We start from the raw sequence: 24,761 nt of genomic DNA on the forward strand, positions 1-24,761 counted from the left end.
TTGTGCTGTTCAAAACATACATAATTGCAGTGTGTCACCTCCATGAGTTTAACACATTTCCCCTTTAACAGTCTCCACTCTCATCACATCCACCCATCTCCACATAAACTCTCTCTTCTTGAGTTTCAGATTAGCTTCTGTGGTTCTTTACATCTGAAATTCGTCTTTCTGAGAGGCAATAACACAAATATTTGGATTATGCTATCATGGAAAGGAAATTCTATCATGTAAAAGAAAACAAAACACTTCCTAGAAGCTTACAAAGTAGAATGCAGATCGACTTGAGAGGGGTGTCGAAGCCCTCTTTGCATTTCTTCCTCACGTGCAGTAATACAGGCTTTCAGAGAAATCTATATTTTAGAGATTTAAAAGGAGTCGCCCTGTGTAACACAAACTAGATTTGGTTTAACACAAGCTAGACGCCAATTTCAGGTCGAAGTGCTTGTCTCCAAATTTAATTACGCACCATCTATGTGTATCTGCGAGCACTGTCGAGCTGCGACTTCTAAATTTTACAAACGAGAACTTGAGAAGTGGTGGGAGCCTGCCAGGCACCTCTCTCTGCATTTGTACTTTTCCTTAATGCCAAGTAGGAAAAAACAAGCACATTCCCTTCATGCAATAGCCTTTCTGAAGAGGAATTTTCCTATAGAGTTTCAGAATGAGTTATAGCCAGTATGAGTAATGAGTTTAAAATGTATTTTCACATTTTTTATGCCTTACATAGCACTCTCAGTATTAAGTCAGCCAAACAGCTATAGTTTGTTTTTCTCCTGCGTTACTGAAACCCGGATCCCATCTCATAGGATTCTAAAATACACTCCAATCTGATCTCTAGCGCAGGTACCTAAGAGAAAAACGGTGTTTTCAGCATCTTGTTGGGGAAACATTCCATGGCTCCTTTCTCTCCCCTGCTTCCTGGCCTTTCCCCAGCGCTGACACTGTCAGTCGCCCTGGGCACCACACAGTCCTGCCTCTGCCAAGGCTCCCGGCCTGCAGCCCCTCCTGCAAGCCCACATCTGCCCCCCTGCAGGGCAGTCACCTGGGCGTCCCCTCCTGCTGCCTCCTCGCACTCCGGAGTGTCTCTTCCTTGAAAATTTCTCCTTCCTGAGAGATTTTTAAGTCTCTCCTAGCTGTTTCCTTTTCAGTCCTAATAAATGCTCTTCTTCAAAAAATTGCCACTCAATTTAATCCTCAGGCCTGCGGCTGTCACTTCAAAGTCAACAAGTACAACCCCAGATGCACCCTGCTCTTCAGGTGGGAGCTGCTGCTCTGAACCACGCCCCAGCTGCGGTCCCCATCGGGTCCCAGTTCTCCCACTCAGAGGGATTGAACTCAGCTTCCTCCTGCCTTCCCACTCCTCCCTCTGCTTCCTCAGCCTCTCCCCTGACTCTCTTTCTATTTCTGATCTCTCCTCAAGGTCCATTCAGCTGTATACTTTCTTTGCTAGATTAGTATTTACAAAAAAAACAAAAAACCACCTTCTTCACAGCATGCCCTTGCTCAAAATACTTGCTGGAACCCAGTCCTGTGATGCTCATAGACTCCAAAGCTCTCTGCTCCCACTCCCCAGTGCGGAGGTGTGGGCAGAGCCAGCCTCCCCTCCCTCACGAGTGCAGTCAGCTCTGCCTCTGCGGCATTCCCTTCCTTTTCCCTCCCCCTCTCCACATTCCGTCCTCAACTCAAAATCCACTGCTTCTTTCTCCTGCCTACACAACGAAGGCTCACCTGGCTGCTCCAGCCCACTCTGACTTCTCCTAAGAATTCCTAGAGCATTTTGCAGAGCTCCCATCCCAGCCCCTGGCCTTTTGCAACCTTAACACACGCCTTGAAGGCACCTTGAAAACAGTCCCCCTTAGAGCTGAGTCACCACAGAGAAGCCTGGGGAAAAGCACCCCTTAGAATGCACCCTGGGTGTCCCTGTCACGTGGGTTGGCATTATAAGTGTCAAAGGCTTTAACAAGTGAATAAAACCGTCAAAATTAGCTCAGCTGAGCAGGATGCGAGTCCCACAGTGATGCGTCAGATTATTCATTCTTCTCTACCCCTCAGGATGGATGTAGTGCCTTTTCTTCTTGCACTTACCCGGTTGTCATAAATTCTTGTCATCTGCCATGCTCCATAACCCCTCTAAAATGTAGGCACTCAGCCTACATTACAGAAAGAAACAATCAATGGATTGTTTCTTTCAGATGAATATTTCTTTAAGTTCTAAAGTAAATCTTAGTACCAGGTTTGGACCTTGTAGGACGTGAATACCTGTTGAATCAATGGAGAACTCCCTAGCTTGGGGGAGGAATATGGTTTGCTCATGGCCACCCCTCTTCCTTTCTTCTTCATTCAGCTCTCATGTTCCCCAGAGTGGCCACTGCGCTCCAGGGCATCTCCTTGCCTTCCCAGGGCTGAACCACGCACTGTCCATTCTGCCAGGTTTCTTGTCACTCTCAGTTTGGAGCAAGGACTCATCTCAACCCCCATTATGCTCCCTGTCTTTCTCCAGCTCTCCCAGAATTATTCAAGGACATTTCTCTCTCCCCAGTAAGAAACGTCTCTCCACTCTTGCAGAGTTTTTGCATTCTTCCTTAAGAGAAGTTCCTCTTCTCACCTTCCATCCTACCTCCCCCTCCCTCCACAAAATCCTTCCTGTGTCTGCTCTCCCAGACACACATCCCTGATGTTAACTTATTCATGCCTCTCCTGTCATGGCAAACTTATAAAACAGTCTTGTTACTGCATGAGGAGTTCGGCTTTTCTCGGAAAACATTTCCGAGGTGAGCCAGAGGTGATGTTGCCTTTGTAGTCTCATCCAGTGACCTCACACCTATTTCTCCTCCCAGCCTGTGAATTACCCAAGGGTAAAGATTTCATCATGTAGTTGATGGCTAGAGGCTCTATGCCTGAGACCCATTTTGTTTTTTGTCCAGAGATTGAAGCATATACAATTGGGGAAAGGTGAGCTTTTTAAAAAAAAAAAAAATAAAGATGAAAAATGAACATTTAGAGAGTTAAGTGGGCATTTATTCAAAATGAGAAAATAAATCAAAGTATGCGTTTACAAAGTATTACAAATGTTAACTGTTTGCACATTGCTTGAGTCCCTCCCTCAGCCTTGGAAGAGGCCTGGGGAAGATAGGGGTGCATGGAAGCCCCCCTCACTTAACTACAGGTCAACCCACTGTGCCCACTCCAGTCACCAGGATTCCAGAGTCACACTCAGCACAGCCAAAGCATGCCAACATTTATCAAATTGATTTTTATCTCCTGATATTACAAATTGCAAAGCAATGTAAAGTATGATTTTAAAAAACTATGTATGGACCTTGTGTCTTTGAATTCTCAAACCATGGGTCAGGAATCAATTTCAAACAACCATAGGTCTTTTCTCTCATAAGTTAACAAGCTTAGGTAGAAAACAAACAGCTCCACTCCATTGCATAAAAGAAAATATTCACCTCATGCAGTGAGATATTTTCCTTATAATTTTAAATAAGTAAAGATCAGCACTCAAAGGTGGAGTCACACTGAAAGTGCTTCCACAAGTTGTCAATCTTGTGTGAATGGGGAGAAATGATCATTGTGGTGCGTGGCTTTGCTGTACTTATTTGCATAAAATTTTCATTTAGTAAATGTGCAAGCTATTTTACAGGTATGGAAAGCGTAGCTCCTTTCAGAAAGAAAATTTCTATAGCAACATTATTAAAACTAATTTATCGTTCATTCATCTTTTTTCTTTTTCAACAAATATTAATTGAGTGCCATCTGCGTGCCGGGCTCTATTCTAGGCACTGAAAATACAACACACATTGTATTTGTCCACATTCCAGAGGAAGGAGACACAAAGCAAACAATTGGGCTGTTCTGTGTCATGCAGTGAGAAGGACTGTGTAGAAAACTAAAGCAAGGAGTGGGGACAGGAACTGACCTGGCGAGGAAGACAGGTGCTGTTTTTCAGAAGGTCATCCAGAAGGCCTGAACACAGTGCAGCTGCCATGCCCTGCTGGACGCTGGAGAAGGAGAGAGAGGCCGGGAGGCTGACAGGGCTGGGAAGGCAAGACCCGAGGCCAAGGCCTAAGGCATGTAGGGGGGGCTGGGGCCCAAGGCCAGCAGGAGTCAGGGCATGCAAGGTCCTCTCAGCCTCAGGAAGCCTTTGGATCTTAATGTGAATCAACTCAGAAACCAGCAGAGAGGCGGGAGTCGGGAATGACATGATCCGACTTATGTTTTAAAGCAAGGTTTCTCGGCCTCAGTACAACGGACATTCTGAGCTGGATACTATAATTCTAGGTTGGGGGACTGTCCTGTGTATTATATGATGTTTTGCAGCATTTCTGGCCTCTGCTCACCAGACGCCAGTAGCACACTCCATCGCCCGGTTGTGACAACTAAAAATGTCTCCAGACATTGCTGAATGTCCCCTGGGTGTCAGAAAGCACCTCCTATCAAGAGCCACAGTTTAAAACAGAATCACATTGACTGGGAGTGATATTCCAGTTATATAAAAACTAGCACAAGACAGCCGAATTTTTTGTATTAACATTTAGGCATTTGCTCTCACTGGATTAAAATTCAACTTAAATGTACCTACACTGCCTGCTTGTAGTGAATAATCATATCTTAATGCAAAGGCCAATACTTTATTTTTGAGTCAGATCCTGATGTGATTCAATTCTCTTGTACCTGTAAAAATAGCACCAAGCCCGAGGTCACAGAGAAATCTTGTTAATAGGCTAAAAGAAAACACTGCAGGTGTCCAAACCAACCCGTGTTATCACGGACCCAACCACAGGATGCCACTGAACTACACAAGTCCTTACTTCACCAGATGCAGAGGCACAAAAATGTCTCAGACACACCTTTAAATATTATACAGGATTTACAGTATTCACCTCCTTACTTGTTTAACTAAATTCACTGAGAGTTTCAAATATTTTCTTTTGATGTGACTTGTCTTCATTCTCAGAACTCTGCTGGCCACTGCTTGAAGGCATGAAAAGGCTTGATGACTTTGTTTGCACTGTATTATTTCTAAAATTCCCCTGAAAGCATGCATCGTGTATATGCACTTTTAACAAAGACCTCTCCAGACTTAATGCCATTGTCCTCTGGATTTCTGATTGTTGTAATTCCCTCAGTGCTGAAGTGCTGGGTAACGGGAGTGCTTTTGACAAGGAATGTTGTGTGCTAAGCTACCACTTTACAGGAGAACCCAACCATCTAGAGTTTCTGCATTCAACCCTCAGTGTGTTGAATCTAGAAATTAACAAGTCAGGGCACGGCTGCTTTCACGTGTTTGGATCTAACTGGGAGGAGGATGTTTATGAGCGGAGACTGATGCATAATTCAGTAGAATGCCCCGGCTACTACAAGCAGAGGAGAACCCCACAGTGGGGATGTCGATACTGAAGCCGCAGCACTATTGCAGCTGCCAGAGTGCAGCTTTGCAACCTACAGTATTCAGTTCCTTACCACTGAGGCCTGGGTGGTAAACTCGTCACAGGAAAGAAGCTGCCATATCCTATCCTTTACATCAGCAAATGAAACAGTGAAGGAAAACTTTACATAGAGGAGCCAAGAGTAAAAGGATGAGTGTGGGGGGACTGCTGAGCCCTCTGGGCCTCAGTCGGAATCCGGCTGCCATGCCATGAGTTGTGAAATGTTTACACGGAGATTAACCTCCCCAAGCCTCAATGACCTCATCTCGAAAATAGGTGTAATAGCGACAACTCTTCAGAGTTTTCATGAGAACAGAGCTAAACCAAGCATCCTCTCTCTCCTAAAAAATACAAAAATTAGCCGGGCATGGTGGCATGCACCTGTAATCATAGCTACTCTGGAGGCTGAGGCAGGAGAATCTCCCTAGCAGGGAATTGGCACCTACTATACGCCCGGGTGATGGTAACTATTGTAAGAGCAATGTGAGGAAGTATCATGCTGACCGTTAATTCTTATGCCTTACGTTAAGAAGGGCCTCTTCCCTTATTCCCATCCAGAGCCAGCCTTAAGTAGATAAATGTTTTTAAGATTTAAAAAATTAAAATTTAATTTTAAATTAAGATTTAAAAAATTAAAATGTAGGAGATAATTTAAGGATTTAAGCCTAACCGATGTGACCATCTAAAAGCATATCATGGTGGCTGAAATCCCAGCACTATGGGAAGCCAGGGAATGCAGATCACTTGAAGTTTGAGACCAACGTGACCAACATGGTGAAGAATCTCTCCTAAAAAATACAAAATTTAGCTGGGCATGGTGGCATGCACCTGTAATCATAGCTACTCTGGAGGCTGAGGCAGGAGAATCTCCCAGGAGGCAGAGGTTGCGGTGAGCTGAGATCGTGCCACTGCACTCCAGCCTGGGCGACAGAGTGAGAGACTCTGTCTCAAAAAACAAAAACAAAAAACAAAAAACATGTCTTGGCTACAGTTTAATCTGCCAATTGAAAAATAGAAATACATTTAAACTTTAATTGCAAAAATGAGAATTTTGGCTGTAATTTAAATACATCAGTTGATGAGATAGAAATCAGCTGTGAGGGAGGCCAGCCTGAAGTACTCAGACCGAGAGTCAGCAAGTGCCTCAGAGGAGTCGCTTATTGCCACCAGGTGTAAGAGGACTGTGCTCATTCAAAGCCTTGGGGAAGCCCTCACTGCACTGAGAATAAAACCTCTCAGTTCCTCTTTGGTGGTTGCCCAGGCCCTGACTCATTAGTACCCGGTTCCTTGAGCATGGTGAGCTCTTTCCTGTTTTGGGGTGTTTACACATGGTGTGGAGCTTGCCTTTCTAAAATCACGAGCTGAAATGCGACCTCATGGACCTCACCCACCTTGCCTGGCTGCCCACCAGTGTTTTCCGCTTACTAGGTTTTCCACGAAGCTGTGAGTCCACCACGTTTAATTATCTGCTTGTGTATCTGCTTGTTTATTGCCAATCACCTTTTTGGGAGAGAAGCTCCCAGGTACCAGGCAGTGGTATTCATTATGTATCTCTCGCACTCAGTGAGTATCTGGCACATAGTAGGCGTTCAATAAATAACTGAATTAAAGAATGCAAAAATAAAATAGGTGAAAGAAACATAAAAGCAGGTGAGTACATCTTGAGCCAGTTTTAAAACAGAACCTGTTTTACTGGCATTTAGAAGCTTAAGAAAAATAAAAGCCAAACTAGAGTTGACCACATTGAGTAAGTATTCTTTCAGTTTCAGCCCGTTCAATAATTGCTCATTGTCAAGAGCTAAAACAGTTAAGATCACCTGACTTTCACTTTTGTTGCCATTCTTGTACATGCTAACTTGACTGAAGGTCTTTGTTTTTTATGTATAATGGAGTCAGGAGCCACAGTGCCTCACTGGATCATTTAAATTTAAACTCTTCTGCCTAGTTTTCAAAATGCCGATAGTTTTGCGTTTATTCCATCTATCCAGCATTTCCTGCTCATAAATCTTGACCTGCTTTCCTTTCTGGGCAGAACAGGCTGTGCTCTGTGCTTGTAAAGGAGAGGTCTCTGCGGGTGATCTGACTGGTGGGTAGGAAGACTTGGGGCGGGAGAGGGCTCAAGTGCACCAAAGCAAGAAAACAGGAGTCAGTATGGAGAATTTGGATAAACATGCATTGCTTGTGGTGCTATTTGAGGGTATGTCTCGAGAGGCAAGAGGAGATAATGTCAAGGAAGGAGTTAGAAAGGACCAAGTCAAGACCAGCCTTGAGAGATGAGCTCTGGAGAGCTGGAGCCTTCCCTCTCTCCCTCTCTCCCTTCCTTCTCTCCTCCCTCCCTCCCTCCCTTCCTCCCTTCCTCCCTCCCTCCCTCCCTTCCTCCCTTCCTCCCTCCTCCCTCCCTTCCTCCCTTCCTTCCCTCCCTCCCTCCCTCCCTTCCTCCCTTCCTTCCCTCCCTCCCTCCCTCCCCACTCCCTCCTTCCCTCCCTCCCTCCCTTCTTTCCTTTTTTCCTTTCTTTCATTGTTTTTCTGTCTTCCTCCCTCCTTCCCTCCCTGTCTCCCTCTTACCTTCTTTCTGTAGATTGTAACCAACAGCAGTTTATCCAAAAGTTTTCAGCATGGAAATGACATAATCCAATTTGTCTTTTAATGAAAAATAAAGACTGAATAATAGTCAGTACATACAGGTTAAAGTTCCATTCCATCTCTTTCCAACTGCATGACTCTGAGTAACCCTAATTCCTTCTTCAGCAAAATAAGGATAACATGTCTGCCTGTGGAGGTGCTGGTGATTGGGATTGGGGTGGTAATACACCGTTCTGCCATATTTAAAGTATAATAAAGCAAATGATGCGTGTTGTCCCATTCAAATAATTTGTTAGTCTAAATCTTTAGAAAGGCCTAACTTTAAGACAGTCAGAATCAACTGTGTCCCAACAGAAAAGAACCAAAGTCTCACACATATCCTAGATGCTGAATCAAAAGTCTCCAATAGGTTGCAGCTTTTTTGAGGTTCCTTAGGAAGCAAGAGCCAATCCCAGGTGCACCTGTGAAGTCAGAGAAAGGGAACTTGGCAGAGATGGTGATGGGGGGATGTCTGGCCCCTTAATGGGCAGTTGTGCCTGATTTGCAAAGTCTGATTGTGTGCCTAAGGGTAATGTAGTGACCGTGGGGAAACCTACCTCTGTTAGACATTGCTCCAAAGAGCAAGCATTTGCTGTGTTTCACTTTATCAATATTACATCACTTTAAAAAGTCTTCATTAGGCCCTTCAGCGGAATTTGAACAGTGGCTTCTGTGTTCGTACCTCTCAAAACACTTAATATAGGACAAGCATTACATATTTAAGTAATTATCTTAGTGTGCAGAATGCAGAAGTCGAGTATTGAAGTTTAGTATTCCAATATGGACACTAAAAATGTTTATAATGATGTTAAAAATATCACTATAGTGTTTCTTATCACTCAAGTGTTTCTTATTTTTTCCAAAGCTGTAAGATTGCCTAAATTTATTTAAATGTAATCATTCAGAAAACTCCTGAAACATGAACTCATTGCTTTCTCATGACAGGCAATACTATAATGACAAGTTATTTGATCTATGACATCAAAAATTCTTTATAAATATGTCTGAATGCAACAAATTATTTTTACCACTTAACATTTTCCTTTTTGTTTAACAGTGTTGTGGCAAAACTTGGTGAATATTATATAGGCCACAAATTTTATTAAAGATTATTATTATTTTAAATGTAATGAATGTTTGATTTGATGTTTTATTATTTTCTCCAAATGTTTTATTCAGTATATTCAGTACATGTTATCAGAAAATAATTATGTTTTCTAAAATTTATTTTAGGTTTTGAAACTAACATGAACATAAGTAGCCGAGATGACCCTAGTACATCAGAAACTGCTTCTGAGACTCAAGACAGAAATGCAAATAACCATGGAATTCAGTTATCTAATTCACTATCTAGTGCTATAACTGCTGAAAATGGAAATTCCATCTCAAACGGTAAGCACTTTTTAAACTCAGAAGTAAATGTGTAAAAGTTTTAGGCTGTATCAATTTTCTAGGAGGAATGGATTTAAAATATGAAAATGAAGTAGGGTTAAGAACTGGAAAGTAGAATATAAACCATGAAACTCCCCTGCAGGTATTATTGTCAGCATATGATCGCTTCAGTTAAAGAACTGGAATTGTATTCACTCTTGGTTGACTTTTCCGAAATTTTATGGAGTATTAATCTAAAAGAACTGGTCCAAAATTAGTTTTATACTGAGCAGAAGAAGGCAATAGATTCTCTACCAATATTTTTAATTAAAAAATTATTCTGGAAACTAAGAAATGTGAAGGAAAATGGTATTAAAGAAATGATAAGTGCCAGACTGGCTTCAGGTATTTTAAGTACATCAATGAGTGCCATGTTTAGAAAGTGGCTTGGTTGCAGGTACAAAAGCTGAGGATCATGCAAGTATTTTCTCCCACAAATAAAAGAAGACAAAGGCTTCTGGGAATAACTGATGGGAAGACTCAGACCAACTATTCCTGAGAGCCTCCCGCAAGGCTGGGAAAAGCTTGTTTGTTTAGTCTAATTAGAGGCATGGGAGAACCATCACTATGCTGAAATGCTGGGAAGCAGCTGAAGACCTGGGAGTGGGGTGCAAGGTGAGCCGAAGCAAGGAAGCCCACACTTGAGGCTTGGCTCAGGTGGACATAAGGGTACCCACATTGTTCAGAGAAGGCAGCTAAGAAGTCGAGTTGTGCTTCAGACTGCCTTCTCAAATTACAGGGCAAGAAACTGAGTTGTAGCCCCACCAAGGCCTTGGGGTGGGGCCTTCAAGTGTTATTCCCAAGAGTTAGAGTGAACCAGAACCAAGAACCATGTTGAATTGTCCAGAAGTAACCAGGCCTACAGGTACCTGGGAGAAACACGTGTAAATCTTCCCCAAAGGACAGTAATAGCATCCTAGGCTTCAAAACATTCTTAGAAACCATTTTTCAAATGCAAAGTCCAACACAGTTAGAAATAACCAGGCACAGGAGCACACAAAATAAGATGAAAAATTAAAAGCAGAGACAGCAGCCAATTGCAATATGTCCACAGGGATTCAAAATATTGGAATTCAAAGACACATGCCTTAAAATAAGTATGTTTACTCAGCCCCCCACAAAATAAAACAATGAGAATTTCAGCAGAAATAGGAAACTATAAGGAAATCATCAAATGGAAATTCTGAAATTGGAAAATGCAGTAATAAAATTGAGTACAGCAGAGGATAAAGTTAAATTTAATTAGATATAGTTGTTTAAAAACAAAACAAATAAAAAATAACTGGGGAAGTGGAAGATAACTCAGAAGATCTCCAGAATGAAACAGACTGAAGCAAAAGAGAAGAATGGGAACTCCAGGTTTAGAGATACAAAGGACAATAAGAAGGATGATTGAAGTCTTAGGGAAGGAAGAGGGAGTGCATGAGCAGAAGAAAGACTTGGTGAGAAATGTTAGCACATCTCCCAACACTGACGAAAGAGCATCAGGAAACAGATTTAAGTTGGCAGGTTTTTATAACGTTCAACATACATTCTTCATGGGATCCAGCAATCTGACTCCTCAGTATCTTCCCAAGAGAAATGACAGCAGTGTCCACACAAACACCTGTATGCAAATGCATATGGTGACATTATTCATAATCACATAAAAGTGGAAATAAATTCAACTGGTGACTGGCTTGTATTAGTGATCCATCACTGTGCAAAATATTACTCCCAAAACCTGGAGGCTTATGTAAGAAATGGTTATTATTTCATAGTTTCTGTGGGCCAGGAAGCTGTGTGTGGCTTAGCACGGTGCCTTTGGTTTAAGGTCCCCCGTGAGACAGCAATCAAGCTGTGAGCCAAGACCACAGTCATCTTGAGACTTGAGTGAAGGCTGATCCATTTTCAAGGTCACTCACATGGCTATTGGCAGGCCGCAAAAGGTTCACATCCAAGTCAACTCACATGGGCCTCTCCACAGGGCAGCCTCCCAGCACGGCAGCTCTCCCTACATCCCTGAGCAAGCAAACCAAGAGAGAGCACCGCAGATGGAGGCCGCAGTCTTCACATAACCCAGTCTTGAAAGTGATACCCCAGCACTCTGTCACATTTGATTGAGTCACTAAATCCAGGCCACACTCAATGGGTGGGGAGTCCCTGAGTGCCTGGAGGTGGGCTCACCAGCATCTCACAGGCTGAACTAGCACATGGATGAAGTCTTCACTAAATAAGAGCGATCAACTGTAACGATCATCAAAAGGGATGGCTAAAGCATTGTGTTGAGGTAAAAAAAAAAAAAAAAATCAAAAGACTAAGTGTGATCCTGCTTATATGACATTTGGGGAAAAGCAAAGCTGGAGACAGAAAACAGCTGAGTGGTTGCTGGAGGCTGGGCGTAATGGCAGGAGGTGAAGTTCAGAAGGACACGTGGTGTTACAGACAACCGGGAGTGCTCATGTCTGCAGATGCACAGATGGGTATGTCTAAAAAAGGTGAATCTCACTGTCTCTAAATTACACCATAATCAATCCAACTTTTGTAAAAATGAAACAGAAACCTTTGCAAAGCCTGAGTAGGATACATAAAACTTTCCTAGGTGTATCATAATAAAACACCTATAAAATAAAGACCAAGAATTAATTTTAAAAGCAGCTAGAGGTAAAAATATGTACTATCTTCGAAAAGCAGCAACTGAAGTCCAAAGACAATGAAATAACACAGTTAACATGCTCAAATAAAATAACTGCCCCCCAAAAATTCCTGTAATAATGAAAGGGAGTTAAGGATATTTTTAGGAAAAAAATAAAAATGAAAGGAATTAAACATTGACAGACTCAGAATGCTTAGAGATAAAGGAAAGAATAAAGAATAACTAAAAAGGCAAGTAAAATTTGGAGGGGTAAAATAATATTTAATATTATACACTGAAAAACCTACCTTGCCAGTTGTAACCTCAAAGGTAACCCCTGAAAGAATATTAGTGGGGTAGATAATATCCAAACTAGTAAAGAGAGAAAAATAAAATCATAAAAAGTCAACTCAAAAGATGAAAAAAGGGGATAAAATAGGAAAAATAGGGCAAGGAGAAGGTTCTGAGACAGTAGATATAAAAACACATATGAAAATAAACCTTATTTAATTACAATAAACTTTAAAAGACTTATTTAATGTAAATTTATAGGAAAAATGATTAGCAGAATATTTTAAAAACTAAGATTTCTGAAAACAGTAAAACATAAGGATTCTGAAAGAGTTAATGTAATTTATATGAAAAATGATTAGCAGAATATTTTAAAAACTAAGATTTCTGAAAACAGTAAAACATAAGGATTCTGAAAGAGTAAATGTAAAGGGATAGAAAAGAAAAAGATACAACGTGCAGATATTAAAAAGCAGCAAAAACAGTGCTTATATACTTGAACGTCAAAAATTACATCTCCAGGCCAGGCGCGGTGGCTCACGCTTGCAGTCCCAGCACTTTGGGAGGCTGAGGCAGGCAGATCACCTGAGGTCAGGAGTTCGAGACCAGCCTGGCCAACATGGTGAAACCCCATCTCTACTAAAAATACAAATATCAGCTGGGCGTGATGGTATATGCCTTTAATTCCAGCTACTCGGAGAGCTGAGGTAGGAGAATCGCTTGAACCCAGGAGGTGGAGTTTGCAATGAGCCGAGATCGCGCCTCTGCAATCCTGCTTGGGCAGCAGAGCCAGACTTCATCTAAAAAATAAAATAAAATAAAATCTCTAAGTAATCAATGTATTCCAGAAGAAATCACAAAATAAGTTCAAAACCAAAACATTTTAACTAATGACAATGCAAGTATGACAATAGAACTTTTAGGACATGACTAATGTCTTTTGTGTATGACTAGAAGGGGTTCGGGTGCAGTGTCGGCATGGTCAATATGTGGCTGTATGGCGTCGTGGCCATGGCTGGGCTTTTAGTGTCCACATCAACTGAATAGTATGTATTGTCCTGATTAAGTCGTTTCATACGCTTCATTCCATCCCATCCTCCCACCTTGCCACCCTTCTGAGTCTCCAGTGTCTATTTTTCCATACTCTATGCCCAAGTGTACACGTTATTTAGCTCCCACTTATAAGTGAGAACACGTAGCATTTGTCATTCTGTGTCTTAGTTATTTCACCTAAGATAATGGCCTCCAGTTCCATCCATGTTACCACAAAAGATTAAGAAATGGAAATGTGTGGCTTCAAACATCTGCATCACAAAAGAACAAATATGATGAGTGTTAAAAGTATCTAGAAATTAGCAACAGAACAAAAACTAAATACTAGGAAAATAGAAGGAAAGATGATAGTGATAATAAGAACATAAGTTACTGAAATATAAAACAAATAACAAAATAATGCAAAGGGATAGGAAGGAAAGAGCAAGTTGTTTATCTTTTAAAAAATTATCTTTGAAAACATTAATAAGATTGAAAATTTTCTTGCAAGGGGATAGAGAAATAGAGAAAATTGGCACAAATAACAGATTTTAGATTGAAAAGGGGACATCAATACAGATCTGGCTGAAATTAAAAATAGTAAGAGAATATTACAAAGTTTTACGCCAAGATAAATTTGCAAATTTACATAAACAAATACATTCTTAAAAAAATAGAACTAACGAAAATGACTAAAGAAGTAGGAAAGCTAAATAACACCGTAAATGTTAAATTAATGGAATGTAATTGAATGCCTTCCTACAAGGAAAACTCCAGAATCAGATGGTTTCTCCACTAAATTTTTCCAAAACTCTAAGGATGAAATAACTCCAATGTCACATACATGCTTTCAGAGAATAGGAAGGAAGGAGAAAGAAAATAATATTACTCCAGCTTGCTTAATTAGCCACTTAATTTATGACAAAATTGGCATGTTAGGGCACTGGAGAAAAATAATTGATTGCTATCCATGTGGAGCGAACAGTGAAACTTGACCCTGCCTAATGCTATACACACACAACAATCCCTGATAGATAATAGATCTGTATGTCAAATGTCAAATAATAAAATGGATAGAAGAAACAGTAGAAGCGTATCTTTCTTACTTCATAAAAGGAAAGAAGGGCTTCTTAAGCAAGACACAAAAGTTTTAACCATAAAGAAAAAAGAAAAAAAAACATAAACAGGGAGAAAATATTTTCAATACATTTACCCAACAAAGGCTAATATTCAACGTTTATTTAAATTAAAAACAAAAGACAGCTGAAAAGAAAATTGGACAGAATATGTGAATACCACTTAGAAAAACATTTTTAATGGAGTCCAGCCTCAGTAGTAACTAGAGAAATGTAACTGAAGACTCCAGAGTGATACTGCCACACACACTCTAGAATGACAGACCTGCCTGACAAGGAAGAGGTGCCCGGAGAACGGACTGCCACAAAGTGAGGACGGCGATTTCATTCGGAGGAGAAGGCCAGTAGCGATCTGGAGAGATGACCACAGGAGCTTCTGCAGAGCTGCCAGTGTTCTATTTATTTTATTTGTGTGGTTGCCACAATTCTGCAACTTAAAAAAAAAAAAAAAAAAAAAAAGAGATGGAGAAAGGGAACTTCTCTTCACCAAAATATTCAAGTTTTCCGTGTTTTGAGGCAAAAGGCAAAAACTACAGCTTCGGAAATGATCCCAAAAAATTTAATAATAATAAAAAAACTGCAAGTCTTACTCTAACTATCAAAACATAACCAAAAACCAAGGAAACAAACAGAAACCCTCTAGACCAAAATGGAGATGTTTGTGGAATAGGCTCCATGAAATTAATAATATAAATTCTTAGGAGTATCAGGGTTCTAAACTTCAGCATGTGTGCATGGCCAAAGCCTGCCACACAGATTTCTGTCTTCTCCCTTAACATGCTTACAGATTTTAAAATAAAGTTGGTTCTATGCTGTCATTAAGTAAAAACCACTTGAAAATCTCAGGAGTTATGCGTACAAAAGGAAAATTATTTCAATTGGAAATTCAATCTTTCAAAGCAACTTGACACATTTATGCTGAGCGCCATGAATTTCTGGGGGCCTGGAACTTTCCCCATGATTTTTAAAACATCCAGCACAATACCCTTTATACTTAGGCCCTCAGTAAGCATTTGCTGATTGAAACAATGTTGTTTGTTACAGAGGAACCAGTAAATCCCATACAGAGGGCAGAGTCAGAAAAACTGCCTAGTCAGTATTATAGAAATGGAACAAATATTACACATGTGCAGAATGTGATATATACATGAGCATGATAACTCTTAAAGCAATTATTAGTACAGGTTCATAACTTACAAAGTGCAGCCAATGCACTTTCTAAATAAGGGCACAAGATGAAAATAAATGTTTAAAATAACTTAAAGTTCTAATTGAATCAGAAACAGTGTTATTTTCTAGGAAACATTTCTCTTTTGAATGCCAGTTATCTGCATGCTACCTCTGCTTCCCAGAAATAATTATGTTTGTTCATTTGTTGAAATATAGTTATGCGTGGGTAATTATAGCTATCACTTACTTTAATTGCCATCCTTTTACTGATGTGAACGCAGACTTGGATCTTTTTTTGTGTACTTAATTATTCCCTGGACTTGTGGTTATTTATCGTTCGATTAGAGAGCAGTTTTTAGTGTTAGAGCGTTTTAGCTTTATCAAACAAAATATTGTGAACATAAAGATGTTTATTTTGTGGGGACACACAGATATAAAAAATTCCAACTAGGGCATTTTATGTTCAGTATTATTTTCTTTCTTGCTATTCAGTGAATATACATAATATGGCTGGGTATCAGGAAAAATTGCAATTAAAGAATACAGTCATTGCGTTTGCATTTACATTTATCATTCTGTACAAGTTGTCTATTTTTAATTTGCATTATGTTCATCCTCAATGCACAATAAGGGTTATTTGTGTTGAATAAAGGCTTCCTAAGGCAAAAGGTTGGGGGACATCATTTGCAGGACCAGGAAATCTGCATTCTGTGCTCCGACTCCAGTGCCTTGTTGAACTTAGGCCATTAGGGCGCCAAACCACACCAGTTCTGGGAACATCTAAGAAGGGCTTCCATCAGCCACACCTCGAAATCAATCCAAACCACCAGCCAAGGAGCCTTTGGTTGGAACCCATAAATATCTTTAATATGTATTTTACAACACCACTTTCTTTATGGAGATTGTACACCCTCTTTGGAATGCATACTCTTGTCTGACTGAAAGCCTAACAGCCAGAGAAAAGGAAGCAAGCGTCACTTGACAATCTGGAATATGTTGCAATCATCTATTTTAAGCAACAGAAGTTACCTTTGCAAAGAAAGAAAACTCCTGGGGCATCGAGTAAGCCCTGCCCCACTCATCCTTCTAGTTAAAAGCATTTTAAAGTCACATTAAATAATTTCTAATTTGGATATTATTTAATTACATTTTCTCCACTGCAGTTGAGAAGTCAGTGTTGAAAAGGAATAGATTGAAATGCTCACTCTGCTATTTCCTAGCAGTGGAATATTGTTCCCAGTGCTTAAGGCGTCATTCTGCCTGGGTTTGAAGCTCAGCTCTGATGCTTATTAACTCCCCGACCATGGGCAAGTTACTTAACCTCTCTCGTTTTCAATTTTCTAATCTTAAAAATGGGAATAAAAAAAGCACCTACTTCATGGATTGCTGTATTTTATATGATGATATTTAGCAGTAAGTTAATACTCAAGAAATATTACCTATACACAGTTATTCATAAAATATTATGTGTTTTAGAGCTAGAAGAGTCGTGAGGGTTTATCCAACAGAAACAACAATTACATGAATGAGGTAGATAAGGTGCAAGGCAGTGAATTCGTTTCTCTGAAACCATACAGGCTATAATAGGAGATCAATGCTTTATGATATTTTCTTAGACACAAATGCCCACATGTACAGCCAAGTACACAATATTACTTTGATGGCTTGTGCTGGTATTCAGGGCAAAGACAGACATTACAATTTGGAATCTCTGGGATGAATAGAAGCAGGAATATCTGGGTGGAGTTCAGGGGAAGAGTCTATTTAATATGTAGGTTGGAGGATTCAAAATAATATGAAGGGCAGGATGGCAAGAGGAAACCCAGAAGAGAGAGGTGCACATCAGTCAATCAAAACACTTACCAAGTGCACCTGTCACATGCAGGCATTGTGTTGTGCCTGGGAGCTCTATGATACCTAAGCAACACAAGATGACCTCTTTGTGTGAACAGTGAAAATACGGAGCACATTGAAAATACATACCAAGGAGACTGCAAAATAGGGCAGTCAGCAATAAATGTCAAATGAATCCCATAAATAATGATTACTCTGTTACTTTCCGCATAGATAAAAGAGATGATTCTGGTGGGCTGGGATTGCTAAGGATGCTTCATAGAGAAGGTTGGGATTTTCAAAGTGAGTTTAATTCAGAAAAGAAAGAAGCACATTTCCATGAATTTGCTGCACAATGTATTGTGGCAGGAATGTGAATCAGCTTCTCTGGTAGAATAGGTGAGTACAGAACAGAGGAAAGAAACAATTATGTAGGAGTCCACAGAGCCATGAATGCCAATTTAAAGAGTGTCTTGGCCGGGCGCGGTGGCTCACGCCTGTAATCCCAGCACTTTGGGAGGCCGGGGCAGGTGGATCACAAGGTCAGGAGATAGAGACCATCCTGGCTAACACGGTGAAACCCTGTCTCTACTAAAAATACAAGAAATTAGCCAGGCATGGTGGTAGGTGCCTGTAGTCCCAGCTACTTGGGAGGCTGAGGCAGGAGCAAACCTGGGAGGCAGAGCTTGCAGTGAACCGAGATGGCACCACTGCACTCCAGCCTGGGTGACAGAGCAAGACTCCATCTCAAAAAAAAAAAAAAAAGTGTCTCTGAAAGGGTTGTCCTTATTTTGAGGAGGGGGTACTCTCTGCTGTTTTGGAGAAGTGTACCTTATTGTACTATCCAGGGTGAACAATAGAATTGGAAACTGAGTTTGGGGGTGCCAATTTTGAATTCATTACTTAAGCCTTGGTAGGTTTTGTACATGAAGAAACAGTATTAAAGACTGTATTGGTATAGGAGTCGAGAAGAGGAAGGTGTCAGGAACGACTCCAAGAATTTGAGACAAATGATGGGAGAATACAGCACTCTTTAGAAGGGAAGGGCAATTCCCAAAGGAGGTTAATTCCATAAGCGGATTTGGAGCTCAAGAGAGAAGGACTTCTGATTTTGGATGATTTTTCCATAAATGATGATTACAGGTTTGGAGTTTAGGCCAGCGTTCCAGGATAGAAAGAGAAAAGCTAGAATGTTCAAAGAAGCTGGAGACATGGTGGTTATTTATAGCATCAGAGGAACAATCATAAAGAGGAGTAAGAAAAGAAATATGACCACTAAACCACGTAGCATGCCAAACTTTGAGAAATTTACACTGAGAAGGGCGGAAATGGAGACATACAATAGGTGCTCAAGAAATAGAAGACAGATGTCCAATTTCACGGAAATCAAGAAGGGAGTGGATTTAAAGGTAATGAAATACTTGGAAAGCTGGACAGATGTAAAAGGAGAATTCAAACCCTCTTTCCATTGACTAAACAAGTTTGGGTCCCTACAAATGACAGATTTGACTAACAGATTCTAACTGGTTATCCGTGTAAAATTCAGTGCCATACTGCCCTTGAAAGTCACTTTCTCATTCTTGTCTTGTCTTTTTTTTTTTTTTTTTTTTTTTTTTTTTTTTTTTTGAGATGGAGTCTCGCTCTGTCACCCAGGCTGGAGTGCAGTGGCACGATCTCAACTCACTGCAACCTCTGCCTCCCAGGTTGAAGTGATTCTTCAGCCTCAGCCTCCCGAGTAGCTGGGATTACAGGCGTGTGCCACCACATCCGGCTATTTTTTTTTTTAATTCTTTTTAGTAGAGGCAGGGTTTCACCGTGTTAGCCAGAATGGTCTTGATCTGCTGACCTCGTGATCCGCCCGCCTCGGCCTCTCAAAGTGCTGGGATTACAGGCGTGAGCCACTGCACCCGGACGCATTCTTTTCTTCTTATAAGAATTTACCTGAACCCACTGGGCTCTGCATGTAGACCTCATGGCCCCAGAGTCTCTCACTTTTCAAAATTACTTAAAAAATCACACAGAACTCCAGGGACCAGGTCTACACCACAATGATGAGGAGGATGTCCTAAAAGCCATTCCTCTTTGTGTCCTGGAGGAAGGTTTAACTTTCAGTGCTCTGAGTAGCCTCCAATTCAGGAGGAGAGGGAGAGCAGAGGCTGCTTCTTCCTGCTAAACCTTCAATCAAGGCCAAAGCCTTTTTGACTTTTGCCCACCCAAGTTTAAAGAACAGCAGCAGGTTCTATGGAGTGTCCACAGCGTATCCATTATGCCCTGGAGATCAGGTTTGGGGAATTCCTTCCCCTGAGCATCTGCATGTTTGCTTTGAGCAGAGGGGCTGGATATCTGGAGGGCAGCATAGGATGGATGCAGTTTCAGAAGACCTTGATTTGCTGTCATTTGGGCAAGAACGGCTTTTTGAAATAGTTTGGTATCAAATGGACCAAAAGCTCAACTTTTTGAAGCACACGATTGCTTCAAAAAGATTGCTGGAAAGAATATGTTCAGCAAGGGACACATGAATCTCTAAACTGGGAATTGTTAACCCCAAGCCTGGTCTGGGGAGAAGGCCGCTACAGTAAGAGGAGCAGTGGGGGCTTCTCAGAATGTGCAGAAGCTCCTTCTCGGACAGAACTCCACCTTTTAATGAAGGCACAGATAAAGAGCTCCACCTTCACTTTAAATGTTCCTCCAACACGATTGCAGTCTTCACCCTGGTTAAAATGCGCCGTGGGATTCTCTACCCACGCAAGACTGTGGGACTTCTCTGGGGGCCTTTGCTTAGCAATGTTCCCGTTAGCTGCGTGAGAAAATTCTTGCTATGTTAAAAAAAAAAAAAAAAGTTCTTGTCAGTTAGGGATACATGTACAAATATTTACAGCTGAAATGACATGATTTCTGGGATTTAAGTGAAAAATGAATAAAAAATGGATAAAAATGGATAAAATTGACAGCCCCAAGGCTTGGAATGGGTGCGTGGAGTTTCACTGCATACTCTCTTTATGTCTGAAATGTTTGTAATAAAAAGTTTTAAAACTGTGTTATTTTGATAGATAGAATGTAGTCTCATATCCATTACTTGGAATTCTTAATGAAATTGAATATGTATATTACTTATTAGTCATTCATATTTTTTCTCCTTTATTTTCTAAACTTATTCTTTGTCCATTTTTTAATATCTGGGATCTGTAGGACGTTTTAAGAATTAAAAAAGCCTCTTATTTAATATATTTCAATGTTCTACATTGTTCTTTTAAAATACACATTTTATTTTTAGGGCATGGTCAATGTGTTTATTTTTAATGTTTATATAGAGACATGAATCCGTTTTTTTTTTTTAATTCGTGGTTTGTGCGCTTGGTGTCACTTTAAAATAATTTGCCTTAAAAAGGTACTGCTTCTTATACGGCAGCTAAATAAAATATTGTGCTGGTAAAACAACAACAACAACAAAAAAACCTCCTGCCGTGTAACCTCCTTTGCACCTTTGGCGCTTCCTGGCTGTCACTCTGTCCCTTCCAGTTCTCACAGCGTTGATGCATTGGCCGTGATGAGGACCCTCAGCCTGTTTGCTACAACCTTCAAAAATCCCCTTCCCTCTGACTTCTGGGGCCCAGTCGCTTGTCCCACCCCTTCCTCCACATGCCTGTCTCCCCCAGCACCCACTCACCTGCCTCCCTCCCCGCTGTCCTCACCTGGCCCTCCACCTGCATGCGACTTTTGCCCACCCAAGTTTAAAGAACAGCAGCAGGTTCTATGGAGTGTCCACAGCGTATCCATTATGCCCTGGAGATCAGGTTTGGGGAATTCCTTCCCCTGAGCATCTGCATGTTTTCTTTGAGCAGAGGAGCTGGCTATCTGGAGGGCAGCATAGGATGGATGCAGTTTCAGAAGACCTTGATTTGCTGTCATTTGGGCAAGAATGGCTTTTTGAAATAGTTTGGTATCAAATGGACCAAAAGCTCAACTTTTTGAAGCACACGATTGCTTCAAAAAGATTGCTGGAAAGAATATGTTCAGCAAGGGACACATGAATCTGTAAACTGGGAATTGTTACACGTCCATGCTGGACACATTGGCTGGACCTGCCCACGCTGCCATCTGTCCCTGTCTGTGGAGCCCTGACACAGGTTCTGGGACCCATGCTTTCTTTAGTCAACAGTTATGAATGAAATACCTTTGAACTCATTCCTTAGATAAAATGGTGTCACTTCTCTTCCGGGAAGTCTGCAGTGCTACCTATCGTCTCCAAAGTGTGGTCACATTTCCGCGAAGCGTCCTTGTGTTTTGTTGCCTTATCGCATTTGTGCTCTCAGCCAGGCATGTCCTTCTCGACTTTGTTCGCCCTCCACAATTCTCCTCCTCCTGGAAGGCCCAGGTCCTTTAGCAACACTGCATGAAGTTTACTCTAGTCCCTTCCATCAGAATGAATCCTTACCCTCTCCAAGACCCTGTTCAGCGTGACCTGTACTCCTCTTAATCCTGAAATCGTGCTGCTGTGTGTTTGGCCTCAGTGCCATTCTCACTGAAGTATGACTTTCTCAAGGGCGGGGACTTTTCTTCATTCCTCATTGTATTTCTCAGCGCCTTATGCAGAGGTTGCTCATAAATGTTTTTGACTTTAATTGACTCTATGCAGTGCTCAGCAGGCTAGCGATTCGGCTCTGAGCTTATACCCTTTCAATTGAGTTTCTGTTTTGATTCTGAGATCCAACTTCTAATTTTATTTATTATTTATTTATTTATTTATTTATTTATTTTTATTTTGGGATGGAGTCTCACTCTGTCACCCAGGCTGGGGTGCAATGGAGCAACCTTGGCTCACTGCAACTCTCCCTCCTGGGTTCAAGCGATTCTCCTGCCTCAGCCTCCCGAGTAGCTGAGACTACAGGTGTGCACCACCATGCCTGGGTAATTTTGTATTTTTAGTAGAGATGGGATTTCACCATGTTGGCCGGGCTGGTCTCGATCTCCTGACCTCAGGTGATCCGCCACCTCAGCCTCCCAAAGTACTGGGATTACAGGTGTGAGCCACTGCACCCAGCCCTGACTTCTAATTTATAATTTAGGTTTGAAAAATGAATCACAGTTGTCTCCTCCTGCCACAGATCCCCTGTCTTAGTAAGATATCTGGCGAACTGGTTTCTCTATGGTTCCTATAGAAGTGAAGTTTTGTCTTGCTTATCAATCAGCCCCTTCCTCCCAGCATCCCATCCTTTATTCCCCTCTAAGAGGTGGTCCTTCACATGAATCCCACGCCCTTTGTTGTGCCCTCCTACCTGGAAACACATTTTTTTTCCAACTATCTGCTTTATCTAGTTTCCTGAAATTTCATATCGTTCCTGATCTTGGATTGACACACTCCCTTCCGCCTGTGTGCATTTCAGGCTGCTCCGACACTCACTGTGATTGGAGCCTTTCCTGTGTCCTGCCACCACAGTGTCTAAGGACACTATTCCCACATAGCACCTGAGGCTACTGCTGCTGCCTGTGGCTGAGATCTGTTCTCCAGCAAGAGACCCCCCCCACCCACTGGCCATTGTCTGCCCAGTCTTCATGAAGTTAGCTCTTCCATACCAAGGTATCTGGACATGTAACAAGATCACCTGGAAGGCCTTGTTATGTGTTGACAGGATTGTGTAGACTTCCCTGAGGAACTCTCTCCTATAATTGGAAAAGCGTGCACTGATTGTCTAATGATTTTTAATTTAGGAATTATGTATATGTTTAATCAATTACGCTGTGCTAGTTAATTATGCTTTCAGAGGAGAGTAGTAATCACTTCAGTATTTAAAGTTCTCTGAGTTGAATTCATTTTGTTGGGTTCTTCTCTTTTTGTCTATTCATGTTTATTAATCTAAGTCACTTGCGGTGATGCATGGTGCCTGTATCACAGTGGTTCTCAGCCTGTGTAGGAGGGGATGACTTTGCCCTCCAAGGAACTTTTGGCAATGTCTGGGAACATTTCTGAGTGCCACAAATGGGGGTGCTGCTGGCATCTAGTGGGTGGAGGTCAGGGATGCTGTTAAACATCCTGCAATGCATGGGGCAGACCCCATGGCAAAGAATTATACAGGCCAAAATGCCAACAGTGCGAAGGTTGGGAAACTGCTTTGATCATAAAGGATAATTAATAGAATCATTTGGTGCCTCATAGCGACTTCGTGTTGTTGGGGGACATGTAAAGTTTCATAAACCTACAACTTACTCTGTGTGGTTGCTCATGAATTGGTGTGTTGTGAATCGGCAGCTCTCCCCACCTTTTCCTCATGGAAATTCAGCCGATCTCTTTGCTTCCTTGTGCACAAAATGAACTACAGCCAGTGGAATTCATCGGACACACAGGCTTAGTTATGCTCTGATTTTCAATCCCTTCCTCGCCTCCCTGCAATCCTATGAATGGCAGCCACAGTCTGCTGTCTGCAGTCACCCCAGCAACTCAGTGGGCCCGTCACCGACCCCGGATGCTTCTTCAAACCTTTTCAGTCTCTGGAAGTTTCCCTTCTCCCCTCCAATACTTATCTGCTCACTTTTGTGCTATTATCACATATTTCCTTAGTATCATTGTATCTCCTTTGGCAGGATATGTCCTCTTTTCCTAAATGAAGCTGCCACAATGCTGTTCGTGCCCATGTTTCATTGCAAAATTTAGTATTTAGTTTGTGTTTAAGGATCATCATTTCAATTCGTAAAAGACAACAATTCTAGTTTGTTGTAATGAGTGCATGACTTACTTTATTTGGAACAAGGAGACACTGCTTAACTCCAGATTTGTGTTGACCTCAACAGGTTTACCTGAAGAAGATGGATACTCACGGTTGTCTATAAGTGGCACAGGGACTTCGACATTTCAGAGACACAGGGACAGTCACACCACTCAGGTAATAACGTCTATCTGTTCACATGTGCAGTGACAAATGGAATTCAGTTATGACAAGGCATTCATTAACTTGTTACCAATAGATGCTCTGTGTGGACTGGAGAGCTCAGCTGTTCTCACCTCTGCCCTGCACTCCTTCAGCTGAACGGTCTTCTCTCTCCACCTCAGCTGACTACAATTTTTTGCTTGTTTCCAAAATAATGATGTCCAAAACAACTAAAACATAATAGTTTTAAATGAAATATTGTAGATTTAATTTACATTGTGGTACTTTAAAATTATTCTCGGGTGAAGATGGTATTAAACCTGCTGAATGAAGTTGC

The 24,761-nt window shown here is 41.4% G+C and overlaps 1 protein-coding gene and 1 long non-coding RNA gene across 2 annotated transcripts in view; one reads left to right on the forward strand and one right to left on the reverse strand.

Annotated features, from left to right (window-relative positions):
• Positions 1-24,761, forward strand: part of MYO16 (myosin XVI) — a 575,469-nt gene that overhangs the window by 520,493 nt on the left and 30,215 nt on the right. Inside the window, exons 33-34 of the mRNA XM_030813681.1 lie at positions 9,288-9,446; positions 24,348-24,439. Coding sequence (XP_030669541.1) covers positions 9,288-9,446; positions 24,348-24,439 — 251 coding nt within the window. The remainder of the gene's footprint in view (positions 1-9,287; positions 9,447-24,347; positions 24,440-24,761) is intronic.
• Positions 8,290-11,687, reverse strand: LOC105739787. The gene is made up of 3 exons (XR_001115755.1): positions 11,390-11,687; positions 11,017-11,091; positions 8,290-8,476 (listed from the first exon to the last, which is right to left on the reverse strand). It is a non-coding gene; the product is annotated as an uncharacterized LOC105739787 (long non-coding RNA).

Source organism: Nomascus leucogenys, chromosome 5, assembly GCF_006542625.1.
Source record: "Nomascus leucogenys isolate Asia chromosome 5, Asia_NLE_v1, whole genome shotgun sequence".
NCBI lineage: Eukaryota > Metazoa > Chordata > Mammalia > Primates > Hylobatidae > Nomascus > Nomascus leucogenys.